Source organism: Netta rufina, assembly GCF_964035555.1.
Source record: "Netta rufina genome assembly, chromosome: 4".
Classification (NCBI taxonomy): Eukaryota; Metazoa; Chordata; class Aves; order Anseriformes; family Anatidae; genus Netta; species Netta rufina.
This window is the reverse complement of record NC_140127.1, coordinates 48,930,309-48,950,247: the sequence shown is the minus strand read 5'-3', so window position 1 is coordinate 48,950,247 and position 19,939 is coordinate 48,930,309. Positions and strand designations below refer to the sequence as shown.

At 44.2% G+C, this 19,939-nt stretch overlaps 1 protein-coding gene across 2 annotated transcripts in view; it reads left to right on the top strand.

The window, feature by feature from the left end:
* Positions 1-462: 462 nt before the first annotated feature.
* KIT (KIT proto-oncogene, receptor tyrosine kinase) overlaps positions 463-19,939 on the top strand; it is a gene marked incomplete at its 5' end in the record, with an annotated part of 53,787 nt that continues 34,310 nt past the window's right edge. Inside the window, 2 exons of one of the 2 annotated variants that reach the window (XM_084285603.1) lie at positions 504-579; positions 17,814-18,053. In XM_084285603.1, coding sequence (XP_084141729.1) covers positions 504-579; positions 17,814-18,053 — 316 coding nt within the window. Of the gene's footprint in view, positions 580-17,813; positions 18,054-19,939 lie in introns of both variants that reach the window. The other variant, XM_084285604.1, reaches the window with a different exon arrangement.

Here is a 19,939-nt window from a genome sequence, read left to right as displayed (position 1 = left end):
TGCGGCTCACTTCTGGCCCCTAGCAGGGGCCACCCCACCGCGGCGACCACATCGGGAGGGCAAAGGGCTGGGCCAAGGGGGCCGTCGAGCGAGGGCCATGTGCATCCTCCGGGGCTCCCCCAACCCCAACCCCTCCCAGCAGGGGGGGGTCCTTATTCCCTAAAGATTAAAAATAATTAATTGCGGGGGGTCGAGGAGGGGCTGGGGAGCGGCTCTCTCTTTCCACCGAGGCTCCCGACGCCTCTCCCTGCCCCTCGGGTGGGGGGGGGGGGAGGCGTTTCCCCCCCACCTGCGCCCATCCTCGTGGCGTCGGGGCGGGCCGGGGTTGGAAGGGGGGGGCTCGGGGAAGGACGGGGAAGGGGGGGAGGCGGGCGGCGGAGGCGGGGCCGGCGGCGGCGGCGGCGGCGGGGCCGGTTGTAGTCCGCAGCCCTCCCGCGGGGGCTCGGGCATCTCGGAGCGGCGGGCGGTGCGAGCGGCAGAGCCGGGGGGGGCCCGGCGGCGGCATGGAGGGCGCGCACCTCGGCCGGGAGCTGCTGGCGCACGCCGCGCTGCTGCTGCTGCTCAGCCTCTTCCCCGCAGGTGGGAGCCGAGGAGGAGGAGGAGGAGGAAGGCTGGGTGTGGGGGGGGGGTGGCGGGGAACTTTAGGGGACACCGGGGAGGGGAGGGGAGAGGTGAAGGGAAGGGGGGAGGCAGAGAGCCCGTTTGCGTTTGGTATCGCCCCCCCCCACCACCACCCCAGTCGCTTTCGCGGGACGCCCCGTAGGAAGAATAAAAATCATAATTTGAAAAAAAAAAAAGTCCTTTGTTTGCGCTGCGCGGTTCTCCGGGGTTGGGAGGGGGCTAGGAGCATTCCCTCCCCCCCCCACCCTCCCAACCTCTCCGGGCCGGGCTGTTTTGACAATAAACTATCTCTTCATCAGTACAAAATGTCCCCGCGGTTTAGCGCTGCTCGAACAATAGGCAGGGGACGGCCGCCGCCGGCAGGTGCCCGGCGCTGCCCTGCCGGGGCGAAGCGCGCTCGGGGGTCCCGGGGGGAGCCACGGGGGTCGTGGGCTTGGTGCCCGGCTCGGTGCAGCCCCGGGGAGAGGCGTCGGAGCCGAGCTGCTGAGCAGAGCCGAGCCGCCTCCTAGCGAGAGGGGCTTCGGGGGTGCCAAAACTTCGGTGTGCCGGGCGGGGGACCCGAAGGATCCCGTCTGCCCGCAGGGCGAAAGGGGTTCCCCCCGGCTCGACCTCGCAGGGCTGGAGATTTGAGGCTTTTTGGGGTTGCAGTGCTCGGAGGCTTTGCACGAGGCTTTCGGAGCTCGGCAGGTGCCCGGGGAGGCGGCTGCTGGTGAGCTGCACGCCCCGGAGCGGGGAAGCACGGGCTGTGCTCCTCCTGCTAGCTGGCACGGAGCTGAGAGGCAGGAGGAGATGCTGGGCGCTGCACCGCCGGGCTCTGTCCTCCCCCCGGCCACTGTGTTGGGTAAAATAACCTGGAACTGCTCCCGTGGTGATTTACGGGGCTCTGTTGTAAGCACGCTGCTTTGGGACGTGAGAATTGAATAGCCACCGACTTTCTTTGCTTCGTGTACTTCTTGTATGAACTTAAAGGTTATCCTTCCTCTTATGGCTTAACTGTCCTTAAGGAAAACTTGGGAGGCTGGAAGCATCTCCTGGAGGGCGTGAGAGTATGGAGGGGCAAGGAGAAACTTTCTCTCCATCCTTCGTCAGGTTCTGGGTTCAGACACTTGTGGGAGACATTTCACCCCGGGGGCATGTTAGGCAAACTTGTATAGACCAAAAATACACGGTGTGGCGGGTAGAAGTGACTTGCTGCCAAAAAAAGACTACCTGCCTTTGGGTAGGTGCCTGTAACACCTGTGCATCACACAGCCATAAGACAGCCAGGGCTAGTTTTGTGCCACAGGAGGAGGTATCAGACCGGACGCTTGTGTCCTGGCAGAGCTGACTTGCTCAAGGACTGCTCTGGAGTTAGCACGTCACTGTGCTTGCCTCGCTGCAGATGCATGGCTGGATGAGCTCCCACGGTGCTCATTCAGACCTGTCCGCTATCCTGTTGTTTATTCACATGCAAACTTATATTAAGTATCTTTTTTTTTTGGCTTTTAGTCAAGAGCTTCTTCCTTTGGTTGCAGATAGGGAAGGAGGATGTAGAAAACAAAGCTTAACGGAGCTGCTTGGAGTAAACCATTCATCTCTTCTGTCCATAGTCCCTTCCTATTCTTTGTTTTTCTTGCGTTCTAACATATGCTTCCACTTTTCCTTTCACGTGGGGATTGCTGGGTCCTCCTTTTATGCACTTTTCTGAAATTATCTTTTCTCTGTGCCTCTCCTGTCCTCCCCCGAGGCTCTCCCCATCCCCCCGTGCTCTGCCAGAGCCTGCACGGCATTTCCATCCCGCAGTCATGGAAGACTGGACATGGTTGCTTCCAGCATCCATCAATATACCCTCCTTTCAGTCAGCTGCAGAGCAATAGGAGGCTCTCCCTGTGCCCAGAGGGAAGAATGTCTGCTTTCATAATGCTCCCCGGTACCTGTCAGCTGGGGGGAAGGAGGACTGAAGGAGGAAGACTGAACTTGATGAGTTTTCTGATTGCTGTCGCTTAGTCGCTGCCTTGACCCCCTCAGCCCATCTGAACACCCAGCCCTCCCTACTCCCATTTCCACCTCTCCTCTTGTCTTTTTCTCCTCCCTCCCCTGCAGCAGTGCCTATTCCCCTGGGCATAAACGTGGCTCAAGGCCACTGCCAGGAGCAGAGTGGAAATGTTAAAGATTGCTCAATACTCGACTCTTTTCCTTCCGTTACAACTGGGAACCTTCTCCGAGCAACTGCCTAAGTGATTTTTCTTCAGGCTTCATAATGAAGACTGGGATAAATTTGGCAAGAAGCGAGACTCACATTTGCGTCCAGTTTAAGTACCATTCACAGAGACTGGAGGCATTTCCCTGTGCTCTTTTTGCGAGTGAGAGCCTCTCGTCGACAGACGAGCGCAGCTGCAGTGTACTTGGGTTACTCTGGCTCTCGGTGGGCTTTCTACCAGGAACCTACTGTCACCTGCCAAAACAATAAGACTGCTTTGCAGGTGTGTGGGTCGATTCAAGGGTCCTGACGCACCTCAAGCAGGGACGTGTTGCACCAGGACAAAGGTGGAATCAGAAAGGATATGTCTTAAGCACATGTAAGCCCCAGACAGGGGCAGATTTCAGGAGGAACATCTGAGTCATGTCCCAGTCAGGAGGAGTTTCTCATAGTAGAGCTTGGCCTTTTCTCTCTGCGGTCTGTAGTGAGGGGCTCTAATGATACCTCTGTATTCTCTGCATTTCAGCCTGCTGTATTCTTAACTGTAATTCCTTAGTTTTTAATCTATTCACAAGATTTTTAAGGCATAGCTGTAGCTGTCAAGCTAAATACCAAATATTACGCATCTGTGGTTTGAAGGAAAGCTTCTTTCTAGCCTGAACTTTCAGTAAACAGGCTGGTGTAATCCGAGGGTAAGGAATAACAAATTCTGGATGAAACGAGAACTGCACAGCATCAGATTGTTTCAACAACATATATGTTTATCTACAATACATGACAACTGATCCAATCTGATACCGGTCTCGTAGAAGAGAGGCAGTAATCGCTCAAGGTTAAGACACTTTTCAGCTGTTTTTTTTCTTCTCTGTGTCCGTGAAGATGAATGCCATTGCAGAGATCAAGCGCTGCACATTGTCTTGCTGTACGTATGTGACACACATTACTTTACAGATGTTGTTTTCTTTCTTGTGTAGTACAAACATCTTCCAGGATTTTGACTCATTTCCTTAAGTCTCTTTCAGCTGTATAAAGAATGGCTGGAGGAAATGAGGTCTGATGTCCTAACGCGTTGTAGTTACTGTAAGAACCCTCGCACTTTAAGTATAAAATGTTGCCTTTCTGTAATAACTTAATACCTTCTGAATATTCCCCTACACAGGAAAAAACCTGCACTTGTTTCTGTCCTTCAGAAACTCAGCTTCCCCTGTTGAGTCTCTTCAGCCCTAGAACAGCTTGAGGTGTTCACTGTGACCTTAGGCAAAAGAGATCTGATGCTAAAGACCAAGGATATTAGAAAGTGGCAAACCAAACTTCAGTATTTTATGTCTTTGGGACATTTATTAAAGAAAATCTGAAGAGAATGCACATGCAAATTACCACAATTTGACATGAAAGGCATTTGAAATTTGTCTATATTATTTTACTGCGGAAGTGTTGTGCTTTGCTCTTTAAGTAAATTTTTGGAGTCAAGAAGGGATTTTCCAAAGGGTGCCTGACCCTCTTTGACAATGTGACCCGCAAACGGCCATAAACGGACATAATTTTACGCGTGTAAGTAGTCTCATGGGCTTGTTGCCAGACGTAATGGCAACTGGAGTGTATTGTTTGTCCACTGGCCAAGATTGCTGCAGTTAGTGATAAAAGCGTAAGAGGAATGTAAACATCTGTGTTTGAAGGGAGCAAGCGACTCCTATTTTCTAGGTTATACCAATTAGAAAACACAGTAAGTGTTAATCTCTGAGAGGGTTTACTCTTGGGGATTATATCGATTTATTCTGAAAACCTATGTTTTCAGATAGACCCTTAAATGGATTTTTAATGTTCATGCTTGTGTCACAACAGAATTATTTTGTACAGCATGTAAGGCCCTTGGTTATGTTATCTTTTACAGCAAACAGGCACACAAATAACAGATAAGTTTCTAATGTTGCTAATGTGCCATGCAACTTCTAGGCTGCTCGGTACAGATCCTTTCTGAAGACTGTAGCTAAAATAAAGCATCATTTAGTAGCATTATCAACTGCAGGGAGTTTTGTCATTGTGGGGCTGACAACATTAAAAGTCTATGATTTTAAATGTCATCTGACAGCCAAGTCCCTGATCGCGTAATATAATCATTAAATACCTGATACAGAGAAGAACTCAGTACTGTCTGCTAAGCACTGACAACTGTAAATCTAAGTGATAAAGAGGATGTATGGGCTGATTTAAAGTAAGAAGAGATGAAAACTATAGAAGAGAAATTGGAAAGTCATAACGCATCTCTTGTATATTCCTTGAGGCCTGACAAATGCCAGGTTAGTTCTGCATTTCCTTTCCTTTCTCATCAGTCATTGTCTTACGCTGAGTGCTTCTCCGTTCACACCAGGTGACCATGCTCTTCAGGACATGAATCAGACTTCTAGGAAAAGCTTTGTGCAAAAGCCACACTGGAAAAAGAAATGAAACTAGCCGGTTATGAAAGAAACTGTGCAAATATCCCCCTGTCATTCAGAGCCCGTGTGTTTCAGAGGGGCAAAAATGGCCTGAATAAGCTGTGTAAGTCAGCAGTGTTTTGGGTATTCACATACCTTGGCAGCTCAGAACTAACTAGGTTCCTGCTGAACAGCATCATGAGATTAAAAACTGGTACTTGGCTCTCTTAATGTCTTTTTTTTTTTTTTTTTTTTTTTTCCTGTTGTTGTTCAGGAGTTAATGGGTGCACCAACGTCACAGGTTGACGCTTATGTCCACAGCCCTCAGGACTGGAAACTTCATTCTTTGCTAAATGAAATCTGACTTTCTCACACATTCACCTGACTCCAGCAGCAGGGTTTCTAAGAAACAGAACAAATATTAGAAAGCTTCCACAGAGCTAGCTGTAAGAGTATGGCTGGAGGGGACCTGCAGAGGTCATCTGGTCTGTCCCCTGCTATCTACCAGGGTCAGGCATAGCATGTCTTTCCAGGAAGACTTCTGGCTGGCTGCTCTAAGACAGACTTGCAGTACAGATTTTCCCACTTGTTTGTTTTTGTTTTATAATGCTTAACTAATTGTTGGAGTTCAAAGCTTCTGTTGATAGATATTTAACCTCATCTCCCTTGAAGTTGCTGAGTTCTGCTCTTTTTTGCCCTGTTCTGGTGGACATACTGAAGTGATCACCATCTTCTTGATGATAGATAGCATTTCATGTATTGTCAACTAACATCACACCTTTGACTTTTCTATGATGAACAAGTACAGCTTCTTCAGCCTTTTCTTTTGGTGTGTCTTTTGTAACTCATCCTCCTCTTGCTGTTCTTCTCAGTCCTCTCCAACTTGTTTGCATGACCTCCAGGGACGACACCTGACTGCAGAAAAGAAATGTAGTGTTTCCAGGTTTAACAAGATAGTTATTTCCCTGTGTAGTGTGCTGCAATTTGATTCAAAGCATTGTAAATCTGATCTTAATCATGATTTAAATCAGCCAACAGTAAGCCTCATTCTAACTGTTTTGCATTTGTACTTAATCATTTTGTAAAGAAAGGTTTAACCTCCTTTATTACCATTGAAATAGTTTTAATTAAATATAGCCTTTGCACTTAATGTTATACTCAGTTTGATTAATCACAGTGCATGTATTTAAGCAATTATGTAGCTTGTTACATACACACTTATTCTGATTCTTCATGTGTATGTTTCAGTATGAAGACAGAAAGTGTTGACATTTCTTATGTATTAGATAATTGATTTTTTTACTTATGATTTGCATCAATTACAATGGAGGAAACCAGAATTCTGAAATGTTCTTCTGTTAGATAAAGAGCACCACAGAGAAGCCAGCCAATTCCAAAGAAAAAACTCATTGAGAAATGTTTTGAAATAAAGAATTAATGTCTGAAAGCCCTATCTGTAGTCAAAACTGGCGGTTTCTAGTCACTATGCTGCAAAAATTTCAGAACTAGTCGATCTCATCCTCTTTTTATTCCTAGAATGGAAATGGAAAGAAACATCCATGTATTTTTTTTTTTTTCAACTCCTTTACACTAGCTCGTTTCTGAATGGGCAAGTCGCTTAATTGAGTTGGACTGAATGAACTAAGTAAGGAAAATATTTTCTCTGCACTTGCGAAAACTCCAGATGCCAAAGACTGGTTTATCACTGCTGCACAACCTATCTAGAGGTGCTCAGTTAATGACTTCCATCAATTCAATTGTTTGATTATCTTTAAAATGTTAGCAGCAAGTGTAAAGCTTGAATAATATTATGCCTTTTAATTTTACAAGGATTATAAGAGGTGTAAGCTTTAATTCATATTGTAGTTTCAAAGTTAGTTTTGAATATTTTTACTTCTTTAAAAGGAAAATATGCACTATAAAATGCCGCATTTTTATTTTTTAGCATAGTATTAAAGTAAAAATGCATGTTAATGTGGTATTTGTGCCGGAAATGGTTCTGTTTGTATACCTTGGAATTATATAGATGCTCTTATGCACTAGCAGCTAGTGCTGATGCATTCAGTTCTGCTTCTTAGTGACTGCCTGATTCTTTTCTTTACTTTTGCTGCCTCTTGTTTGCTATTTTATGTGGCATGGAAGCACTTTCTGTGCCTAGATGAGCATAACTTTATAACTTTGAAAAGAAATCATGTTATCTTCAACAAAATAAAAGCTTCCTCCCAGTAGCATTCATTGTAACACAAGCTGTTGAAGTTTCCTATTCCATAGCACATCTGACTTCCAGGTATTATATATAAAATTGCTGACTGTGCAATAATGCTAATATCATCATCTGTAGGATTTGGGGTATGCAGCACAATAAAAGAGGTCAGATTGAAGCTGCTGGAGTAAACTCTGCATTTCTGGTCTCCTCCTATAAACTAGATACCATCAGAAAAGGTACAGAAATGGGATTCCTTGCTTAGGCAGGTATTCAAACTGTACTCACAGCAGGATGCCATCTCGTGCATGTCCATTAATCTCTTCTGGGGTAGGAAGGAGGACAACTGTTTGAGTAAGTAGCTACCTACATGAATGCCATGTATGCGGTTTGTGGTAGGGCTATGTTAATAAATTAGGAGGTAAAGTACAACTCGCAAGAAAAATATATGTGGGACTTCTGTGGACACTGGAGATTAAGTTAAAAGGCTGAGTTATGTATCTCCTTGCTAGAAGATGACTTGAGAAACGAAACTGGATTGTCAGAAATATATCCTGATCTCTATATTCAAGGCACTTCCAAGACGTTGTCGCTGACAGTCTTGCTGGGTGTTAGCATGATTACCTGAAACTGGATTTGTTCATCCTCAGAGGTCCTGAAGAACCTGTGAATGAATCCTCCAGAAGTCTTCGTGCTCACAGTTTCAGCAGACATGTGCAAGAATATTTCTCTAACGCTGTGTCCCCCTTTAAAAATACATGTATTAGAGTTGGTGTTGCTGGTAAGACAGTGCTTTTACACAATGTTTACACAGCATCCTAATTAGCAGCAAAGCTTGTGCACTAGTTAAATGAAGGAAATCTAACTTATTTCAAGCTTTTAGAAATCACTGAATGGATGAAATTAGTTTATATGGACAAATGTGGAAATACTCCAAAACGGACTTCTCAAATACATTAATTTGCCATGTGGATGGATTACATGTGATGAAATGACTTGTACTGCAGTAATAGAGGTATATAAATACCTTATCCACCTTATCACTGAAAACAATTTTTATCTCATGATTCTGCCAGTTTTTTCAGCAAGGGAAAAGAGAATACAGTGTAATATGTACATAAAAAATAGCTCTGCCTTTTTCTGCAAAATTTGGTGAGCATGTTTATTAATCTGAAGTTCTTATTTATTGCTGCAATCTTCTAGGAAAAAGTACTGAACTAAGTACCTAGAGAAAGTAAAAAGCAATGCTCCTCTTTGTGGTATTTAATGTGGTCCATCATAAGAGCAATGATAACATAATTATGCAATTATTGGTATATTTTCCCCTCTGGAGGCCTTATGTAGATGATTACCAGTGCACCTTTTAATGAAATTGCTACTATTTGATAAAATTACTGCCAAGATTTTAAATAATTATAATTTGCGTTGCCAAAAGTCTTACATCTCCTTCCTCAGTTGAGCCTGTTCCAAATAGGAATTAGTTCAGATTGCAGAACGATTCACTTTTCTCCAGTTTTCTCATTTATCTTCGTTAAAACTACCTTTTCACTGAATTTTGGAAAACATGCTTTCAAGCCCATGTTGTTCATTACAAGGAACATTTGTTCAAAATGGAAGTTGAAAGATACTGCACCTTTTAATGTAAATGTCAGCAAAGAGAAGTGAGAAGAAAAAGCTATCAAAGAAACAGACTGGATGAATGACAGCTGAATTTGAATATACCGTGTATTAGTGCACTTTTTGATTCCCTTTAATTGTTCTCCTTACTTACTTTATAATTTGTATATTTTATGTGTCTACCAGCTGCAAAAAAAGTGTGGGAACAGCTGTTTAATAACTAATTTTGGAAATTAGAGGGGAAAAAAGAAATATTTGTGTAGAAGTAAGGATCAGTGTAAATGCTGTATATTTCTCAAAATTGACAAGTGTTTTGGCAAGCAATTACTCCTTCTTTCCATAAATCCTACTTAAACGTGTGTATACACATTTATTTATCTGTCCTCTGTAATTTTACTTTGAATAAGAATTAGCAGGTAGTTGCTTTAAGCTCAGACCTTTCTTTTTGTTTAAAAACTTAAGTCTAGTTTTGCTTGTGAACACACTGCCTGTAGATTCCTTCTGTGGTGGGAAGTTTGGGTGTGGGAGACCATAGCATGTCTACATCATGTAATAAAATGGATTAATCACCTAGAGTAGGTTACTGCTCGTTGTGCTTCAAGATGAATGGCTGGGCTGCTATAGTGCATATGGTTCTGTTCTGTTTTCAGTTGGTACAGGTGCTCATGTAAAACAAAAAAGCCCCAAAACTGACTACCCAGAAAAGCAATATTCAGGCAGGTGTTGTATGCAAACATGGAGAGAAGTACAGTGTTTGCTGCCGAGGCCATTTGCTATGTGTGCTGACCTAGAGTTATGTGTCTACCTTTGAGAAATGCCTCTATTAATTGCGTAAGGCATGGCAATCAGAAATGGCAAGCTGCTTAGTATAGTAGACTGCAAAAGTGTCTTGTCTGCATGGCTTGAGTGTCCTCACTCCTACAAGGAAAAACAAAGCTGGGGGAAGATGAATATGTCTTCTGCCTTTGGAAGGTACAGGTACCTCCCCCAGCTTTCTGCTTTGAGCGATCATGGCCCTGTAAGCCATCTCTTTAATGTTTGTTTTGCAGGTCATGTGCAGAGCTTGGTCTGCTCAGCCTGCTTCTGAAATAAGGGAGCAAAGTACGATTAGCTGCATATGCTAATTGCTCACCCTGCAGGAGGACCTGCTGGCTTCCGCCCACAAGCAAGGGATCAGCCTGGGTGCTCATGCTTGTCCTGTCCTGTGACTGTCTCTCTTGGAGAGTGGGATCTGCAGGGGGTTGGAGAGTTGGCTGGGTTTGTCTTCTGCCCAACCACATGTTGCCACCTGGCCGTGATACTTGCTGTTTCCGATTAACCACATGTCATTTGGAGGGCAGGTGATCTCTCTTTGGAAGTAACTAGGTGTCTTAGTTATCTGAGCTCAGTTATCAAAGCTTTTGATCTGTCCTGTGGAGTCCCCTCCTAGGACTTGAGATGTTTAGTGATGCAGTTCTGTGTAAGAGCAGTCTCAGGACATAGAGCTAAAGTCTTTCTATGGGATGGCACTGCACAGGGAGGTGGCGTGGCAGGGGTGTCTTGCAGCCAAGGTCCAGCCACACCTATGGTTTCTCACACTTAACCCTTAACAGATAATAAAAACAACCTTTGTTCCAGGCTCCTTCCATTTCCTCTCTGGAGTTCGTTACGGGTGGGAATCGCCTGGCTCCACACTTGCTCTTTGTGTTGGGAGATACCCATTTCTCCATTCCTCTGGCTTCAGAAGAATTCTTTTTGGCTGCTCCTTTGAGCGCTGGGCTTCTTCCTCTTGCTCTCCCTACAGCCCTATGCTGCCTCTCTGCCCCTAAAGGGCGAAGGGTTTGGGACTGGGGAGGGGGTGACAAGGACACTATGTGAGAAGACAGTGATTGCCCTCATGCAGCTGGGTAAACACCAAAGCTCATCCTCCCCCATTTTTCTGCTTGGTAACTTGGAGCCTCTGAGGATGCAAAATTTCAGTGCAAGTGCTAGCACAGCCGCTGGGAAAGAGAGCACTTCTACTTGGGAAATGCACAGCACTGAAAAGTCTGTTGGTCTGCAGATGGCAATGACTCTGTTAGATGGGTTAGAAGCAAAACGCTTGGGTCTGCAGGGCAGCCTAATCAGTCTAAACCCTACAATACATGATTGCTGACGGTTAAGTTAGTTTTCAGTCTCCAGAGTGAAACTGGGGCAGCGGGGCAGGTCAGTCTTTCTATCAGTAAGGAGTTGTGGCATTCATATGTCCTGAGACTCAGCAATACTTGCGAGGAACAATCATGTCTTTGGTCTTTTTTTTGGTCTATGTTGTTGAGGAAAACACTAGCCTGGGTGTTGGCATGGATGGTTTCTTCTGCAAAATAAGAGGGTATACTGCTAGCCTTGTCTTCCTCCGTAGTGTAGCTGTAGTGGTATGTGATGCAGCTTTCAGATCAAATCATTGAAAACTGACATTTGCCATTGCAAAACTTTTCATCTAGCATAAGGGAGAGTGTCTGTTTGGTGAAGTGGAACAAAACAAGTAAGCATATGATAGCATCTTTCCTTTGAAAAAATCTGGGAGGTTTTTATGCACCAGAGTAAATTAAAGTTCCTTCAGCGTGATTAACATGTGAGTTTTCCACTTACTTGTTTCTTTGGGGCATAAAATGGCAGGGAAAAAAAAGTCTTACTGAAATGGTCTTAAATTTGGCTGTACAAAACATCTATCAAGTGCATAGTGGCTTTAACAAATAAGAGACAGAGTTGGAAAGATGCTGCTCTTCAGTTAGACCAACTAATACAGAAAAACAGACAGGCTTCTGCTGTCTGTGACTTTTGCATGTGAGTTAGAGTTACTTTTGCTTCTGCTCTTTTAGACCTGCAGGAGGCTTGTGTGTCTGAAACCATATTCATTTTTCCAGCAGTACTGGGCATGCTGAAAGAGGATATTACCTCCCTGCAAGCCATGTCGTGCTGATATCCCCAGACCACTGTATCTACAACAGTGCCACTACTTTAACTGATAAAGCCTATCTCTTGTTTCTGCTCTCTTATGTTGTTGTAGATGAGAAACTGAAAAATGCAGCGAGTGAGGTCTGTGTGATATCTCTTGAAATGAAGTCAGTGCCCAGCTCTGCTGTTGTTGGGCTGCTCCACCTGCAGCTGCTACAGAAAGGCTGGGTTCCCAAATGTGTGCCTGGGGTTCCTTAAACAGCAACACTGCATGACAATAGCAAAATAGGGGTCCTTACAATGAGGTGTTTGTATGTGGTGGCTGTAGTGTGAAGTTGTGCTGTGCCCTCATCTTGGAAGATGTTTGAGATAAGTTTAACTTGGAAGGGGGTAGGGTAAGGCACAGTTTTTTGGTAGCTGTTATTGTTGGTTTTTTTTGTTTGTTTGTTTGTTTGTTTTTTCTTCTCTGAAAGCTATCTGTTGTGTTGTTGAAATACTACAAACTTGTTCCTTTTAATGTTTAGATAAGAGTTGAAAAAGGAAGCAGAGGGACTAAGCTGCTGGCCTAAGGTTTTGCAGGAAACCTGTGGCAGAGCTGGGAATAAAATCCACCCTGCGTGACTCTTTGGCTTATCCCATGGCAGTCCCATGTCCTTTGTTTGCCTGGCAGCTGGAGACAATCTCGAGTTGCTTATGAACATGATGGGGATGTGCACCTGATGTGCTTTCCCCTGCTATGGCAGCCTTGTGGCTGAGGCTGAAAAAACTCCCACATAAAAACAACTTTTTTCCAGGTTGATGCACTCCTTAGCCAAAGGTTTTGTGTTTGCACATCCCTTAATTGTTACAGGAACATTCTGCTGTCCTTAATCATATCCCTGCAATTTGACCTGAATTTCCTATTGGTATTATCTAGAGCCGTTTCATTTTCTAATTCCTCCAGCCTGGTTTTCCAGATGTTCCTTCTGCATGCAAAACTCACCAGTGCCGTACTCCCCCTCTTTCCTCCCTCTCCCTCCGTTTTTAGGGCTTAGGAAACTGCTTGTAATATATTCATGTATTCTGCTTCTTTTTGCAGTTACGCAGCCTTGTTCACAAGTGATCCCAGCATTGTAGTTCTTAATTCAGATTTGTTATTTTACAAGGAGAAGCTAGGGTGGAATTGACTGTTTTTGGCTGTGGGACACAGGTTTAGAACATCCAAAATGAGCCTTGGGCTGTCCAACTCTGAGCTTTGCAATTTATTTTGTTTGTTTGTTTTTTACATTGTTAATTAGTAAGTATTTGCCTTTTCCAATCTATTTTGCTAGCATAATTACCTACCTGCTGGTTGCCCTTGAGGACAACTCCAGAGGGTCATGCAGAGCCCCCCAGTATGGTGTTCTGGCTATGGAACACATGGGAAGGGTTGGATGTTTCATGGTGGGACCATGGCCAACAGTCCCTGCTAGTCCACAGGAGCCATGGGAGCAGAGGATGAGTTTCCTGTCTTCCCCTTGTCCTGTGGGGCCCCTGCGGTCAGGTGGGCATCACTGAGGTTGGGACACTCAGCTGAATAATGAAATTGTGGTCCATCTCCTTTTCCAAGATGTAAGGAGGTAGGGAAAGAGCATCAGCATGCCAGGATGCATTGTTTCTATGTACCTGACCTACCCCTGGGAATTTTCAGTTGGCACATAGCCATGGGTTCCTCCATCCTGTTGCTTAGAGAGTTGACGGTCCCACTGGTGACTGGTAAAGTCATGGTCCTTCCTGGTGTCAACATGGAGCCCTGGGAGGAGACAGCAGACTGCATCCCATGGGGTTCTGCACTTGGAGATCATCCTTAGCGTATAGGATGCCCCCAGACAGGATTCCCAAGTTCTTAGTGTTACCATTATGGTTATATGTTTATAGCTGGTGTTACTGGAGCGCACAAGAGCAACAGCGTGCCTGGAAGAGCACCCTTGTACTTCAGGTGCAGTACAAATGGAGCAGTCTCAGACATGAGGCATTAACAATCCGTGAAAAAATCAAGAGATGGCAGATGGACATATGCTGTGGGGATTAATACACTGGATTACAAGTTGGTGGTTAAACTCTCAGATTTCTGCTATTTAATTATTCCTCCAAAAAGAAGATACAAAGTCATTCCTTTCTTTCTAAGCACTGTTTTAATTCTCTTTTAAGAATAGGAGATATTTGGGTGTAGAACACTAAACACATCTGGTAGTCCTTCCTTTTGCCACCTGTCGTCTTTACACTGCCATATTTTCTTTTCTTGAAGACACCTTGTTTCAGAAGATGACAGGTAAACTTTAGGCTGTGGGAATTCCTTGCACAAGGGATTAAATCAATTTGTAAATTGTTTGGCAGAGAAATTCTAGGCTGTGTAAAAGGAACCATAAAAACATTGTCTTGAAATGTGCAGGATGGCTTCAACTGCAATATTGTAGCTTGTCTTGTGGGGTACCACAGTATGCTCCTTTCATCTTTGCCTTTCTTTCCCTGGCTCCAGTATGCAATGTATTTCTTGTGCCCCTGGATGGAGTCATGCTCTGCTGTGTTGTTTACCACCTGTAAAAACTACCCACCAACTTGCTAGATGGTCTGTAATAAATGTTACACAATTTGAACGCCTGACCTGAATGGGTATGATGAATGCTAAGAAAAAGAGTAGGTAAAAGTCACAGATGTCACATAAAAATACAAAATGATGTTTTTCTTAATCTTTCTGGCAGTTACTATTTCTGGGATGTTTGTTTATGTGTTCAGTCGTGTGAGTTTGTGTAGAGGATTAGTGGACCTTGTGTGGAAAATTTCTGGTGGCACTGGAAAAACGGTCGCTGTTGGACTGCCTCTCAGGTTGTAAGCAAATATAAATCAGAGGGAGATGAGTAGCAGACACGGGCTCCCTCCAAAACCCATACCACAAAGTAATTAGATTGTGGTGGTTTGACCATCCTTTGCAGCCCACACTGTCCTAGCTGCTGGGTTTGTCAGGAAGGGGAGCAGTTACCTGACCTGGTCTCAATCCACTTGAAGAACAACTAAAGCTATGAGATAAGTGAATTAAGTCTGGACTGCATAATCTCGTCCCAGCAAATTATCTGATTGTTTTTCTTGAGTATCTGTTGTTATCTGTGTGGGCAGGGAAATTCAGCCTCAGAAATGAGAAGACTCATTTTTTTGAATGCAAGTGGGGATGTTTTTTGAGAAATGTTTTCCTCTCTCAGACATGGATATCACATGTCAAGTCCAACTGTGCTGTATTGTGCTACACGTTAGAGGGGCACGAGGTGATGGATATTGTTAGGATTAAAGAGCTGGTCTTCGGAAGAGGAAGGGTTTGTTGCTGCAATATCCCTCAGCATTCGTGCACATCACAGTGATCTGTATGGTTCAGATGGACCATCCACACTCCTTTTGTAGGTCGGTTTTGATTTTTGTCTATGCACTGGTTGCCTCAGGTCTGTCCCTTACCTCTGCCAACCAGCTGGTTAAGCCTTACTTTACACCTTCAAGTGCAATAGGGCAGGGTAGTAGGTGGGTTTGGGAAGGGGGAGAAGCCCCATGCCTGGCTGCATGGTGTGTTACAGTGGGCAATGCTGAGGCTGCAGTGAGGCATAGTGTGAGAGCATCCCTCACCTATGCAGACATTTGCTGCATTGTTTTTGTTGCTGCGAGTGTGTCTCTGTCCATGTGGTCAAGGTGTCACGTTGGGGTGGCCGTTGTTGAGCAGGGAGTGTGAGGTGGGGATCCTAGGGGTCATCCTTCTGCTTTTAGAGAGGTGTCCAGTGGGTTTCCCCTGGCCCCTTTCACGTGTGGAATTAGGATCTGGGTGACACTGGGCCTCTGCAAGCATCGCCCCTTGTGCTCGTGGAGGAGGGCTGCCCTTGCACGGCATGAGGAGGGGGAGCATTGGTGTTTGCCTCATGACTGCAGCCTGAGGATCTAGTGCCAGAGTGGGTATAAAGCCCTGCACTTTTACTATTTTGCTCTGATTTGAGGGGTTTGCACATCAGAGGTCTCCTTGCCTCTGCCCTGCTCTCAGTCTGCATCTGCTCTCCTGTATGCCAAGCCACTGCTGGCTGGGACCTTCACTCCTGAGATGCTGGAGTTTTACCCTCCTCGGTTGAGCTGCCATGCCACAGGCTCACACCTGCTCTTTGAGGTGGCAGGTTTGAAATTAGAAGTGTGTTTTTTCTGCTTTTTTTTTTCTTTTTTTATCAATTATTATTTCTAGGATGCTTGCTTATGCATTCAGTCATGGAAATATATATGCGGGGTTAGTGGGCTTCATGTGGAAAATTTCTGGTGACGCTGGAAAAATAACTGCCTGTTGGGTTGAGCGCTGATAAATGAATTTTAATCAGAGGAAGGTGGGGGGAGAATGAGGGCTCCCTGCAAGACCCAGACCACAAACAAAGTAATTAGACTGTGCAGGTGGTCTGACCATCCTTTGCAGCCCACACTGTCCTAGCTGCTGGGTTTGTCAGGAAGGGGAGCAGTTACCTGACCTGGTCTCACTCCAGTATGCACCTTCAGAACAACTAAAGCCGTGAGATAAGTGAATTAAGTCTGGACTACATAATCTCATCCCAGCTAATTATCCGATTGTTTTGCTTAAGCGTCTGTTGTCATCTGTGTGGGCAGGGAAATTCAGCCTCAGAAATGAGCCCAGAGAGTGTTTTTGAATGCAGACAGTGTTTTCAGTGGCGTGACTCTGCTTCTAGATGTGGATGTCGTACAGTCGTGCACAGCTGTGCTTCACATGAGAGGGACGTTAGCTAACAGCGCTCATTGCAAGTTAGGGGTTGCTTGTAGGACAAAAGAGCAGCTCTGGAAGGGGAAGGGCTTGTTCCTTAATACTGCCTCAGTACTTGTGTACATCATTCGGATATTCAAGCAAGTACTTAGTAGTAAGAATTTATCTGCTTTTTCAGCTCTTAACTCCATTTTGTATGTTCACTAAGACTTTCCTATCAGGGTATGCTAACACAGCAACCCGCTGCTTGACTGATGTAAATAGTGAAGCCAGAGAAGCCTGGAAGTACTTCTTTCTCCAAGTACGCCATGTAAGCTGGGAAGTGGTTGGGAATTGTGAATTGAGGCTGGTAATTTTACACCACTATACTTTCTGAGAGCTTAAAAAAGTTGTTACGGTGTATTTGGTGAAAGAGATGGTAACAGCTCACTTTGAGCAGTGTTAGTGACTGGGAGCTTGGTGCCTTGGTGACAAGGTTTTGGTAGTGTTGGGATGGAAGCTTGAAGGATATTTCCCCCTTTTTTCTTTTTCTTTTTTTTTTAAACAAATGTCAAATTACTTCCTCAAGAAAAGAAAGTGTGGAAAGTAGGTGGTGGCTTTTTTGTTAAACTGGACGTTTCTAACTGTGTGAGTGGAGCTTCTGAGTATGGGAGAACAGTTAAAAAAAGATAACTGTTGAGCAAGGAAAGTTTAGTTCTTGGCAACGTACTGAGTAAATGACAAAGAATGATTAAAAGTGCTGCCATGTAGAATCAGGCTCATATGTTCTTGAATTTAATTTTTAAATAGCTTGGGTCTGTTCCCATTCAAAAGCCAAACCATTGCAGAAACTGGTGCATCTGAAACTAGTTTCAAATGGTTTTTTAAAGGCCATTTTCCATCTGCAGTGGTTATTTGCTATGTGTGCACTAGGTCTTGCAAGGCAAAAGGTGGCTGTATATTTGCAAGGAATGCCATTGCAGCTTAGTACTTTTAAGAAACAACCCCAAAAATATTAACTGCATGTATATAACTAGAAATAACAATTTCATTGCAGAAAAAAAAAAAAAAAAAAAAAAAAAGCATTGTATTGACAGGCATTGTATTTTGTGGTTTTCTTTTTTGTTCTTTTTTTTTTAGGTGGTTCACTGCCTCATGAAGAATCTTCACTGGTTGTGAATAAAGGGGAGGAATTAAGGCTGAAGTGCAACAAGGATGGACCTGTGACTTGGAATTTCCAGAACTCAGACCCATCAGCAAAAACAAAGAGTTCCAATGAGAAAGAGTGGTACACCAAAAATGCAACAGTCAGAGACATAGGCAGATACGTATGCAAAAGCAAAGGGAGTATTGTCACCTCTTTTTATGTTTTTGTTAAAGGTAACTATTACTGAATGCTTTATTTTTGCTTCCCCCATCCCTTCTCACTCCCAAAATAACAGGATCATAAATGCTGGAGGAGGAAACATGTTTGAGTTGAGGCACAAGGGACTAATAGGAGAAAACTTCTTTCCTGCCCAGCAGAAAGAAAACTTCATCCCAGCTTTGCTTGCAATGGCTTTTTCACCAGAGCAAATTTCTGAATGAGTTTCTTTTTACATCCTTGTTGTTTTGTGGTGAGATTTTATACCAGAGCTGTTCATGTAGAAACTAGTCAAGTGACCTAAATCAGTTGTGTGAGTCAGTTGTACTATAAGGAAACAAGCAACATGTACGGAAATATGTTTTCTAATTCAATGCTATCCATCAGTATGGAGTCATGTAAGGTTTGACGCCAAGCTCTTGATTTATTGAGGCAGTTAGCTATAGGATTTGTCTTTTTGAGGCTGTGCTCTCAGGGTTAGGCCAGCAGGCAGCAAATGATTCCTCTGCCTCTAGCTCCTGATCTACCTTGTGTCTGCTCAGATACGTCTTAGAAGGGAAAAAAAATCCTCTGCTCTGACACATTTTCCTAATTCTTCCTTTTTGTCCAGTGTGTTCTTCATATTTCTTCTGTTCTTTTGTTCACTCCCAATCTGTGGCTTCATCAGCTGTCCTCAAGCTGCCAGTTTACCATGCCTGGAATTCCCTTTTCCTTTGTAAGGAAGACAGTTGCTTTGCTTATGCTTTGCATAGTTCTGGTGATCTTTTTTTTTCCCTGCTGATGTAAAGAAGTCCTGCAGTTTCCACATTCTTGGAGATAGCATTCTGCATCCAGCAGGGGTTGCCTTGGAGAGCTTTCCTTGAACCCTTCCAGTCCTTTGGGAATTACTGCAAGGTTGTTCTCCAAGGTGGGGAGATACCAGCACAGCACAGCAAGGAGTATTTTCACAAGGGAAGGTATCAGATGGGCACACAGCTTAAAGTACAAAGCCCTTGAGTTGTCCAAATAGCCATGCAGCTACTGTGAATGATTTTTTTTGACCTTCTGTGTTTCTTTGAGACTATGACCAAAGGAAATCTGGCATGTATTTTACCCATACCTGACAAACATTGTTGACTTTATCTTCCACAACTGTTTTCTTGAAGGTCATGGTAATTATCTGAGACAGCTGTGATCATAGATACATTTGTGTCTTCCATTACTCAAATGACTCCTTCACCTTAGGATAGCAGGCAACCCTCCTGCTGAGCGTGATTGCCAAAACATCAGAGAAGCTGTGTGGCCCTTATGCAGCGTGTTGTTAACTTCTTTGTCTTAACTGTGTGAAAAATGTGCAAGCTTCACTTTGACAAATTCTTGGCAGTAAAATGAATGTTTGTGATATTGGCCATTATTTTGCAATAGGGTGGCCTTTAATAGGGCAGCCTTTATAGCTGTGTTTCAGTGACATCTTATGACACCTTGAAAATAGTGCCATGAGCACAGCTGCTTGTGAGGTTGCCACAGGCACCCACAGTTTCTGCTTGTACAGCTGGGAATGAAGAGAAAACAGGACCAAAAGTAAAGCTGCAGAAGGAAAGCCTCAGTCCTACACAGTCCCAAGTGGCACATAAAGTGGTGACAGGTGTTTATCTCTTATGCTGATTTTGATCTACTAACAATGAGTTTTCTGTGTCCCTATGATCAAGGATGACACAGTTGTTGACAGACTTTAGGCGTGTGTCTCTTTCACCTTTCTGCTTTGGCAGAAAGTGCTTGTGTTGTATCTACAGAAGCAGTTTGTGACCCTGTCCAAATAAGTTCAGTGAAGATCAAGTCTATTCAGACACTTTTATAAGAGCGAAAAATCCCTTGATCTTAAGTCTTTTCAGACATGAGCAATGGCAAGCACCTCCACAACTTG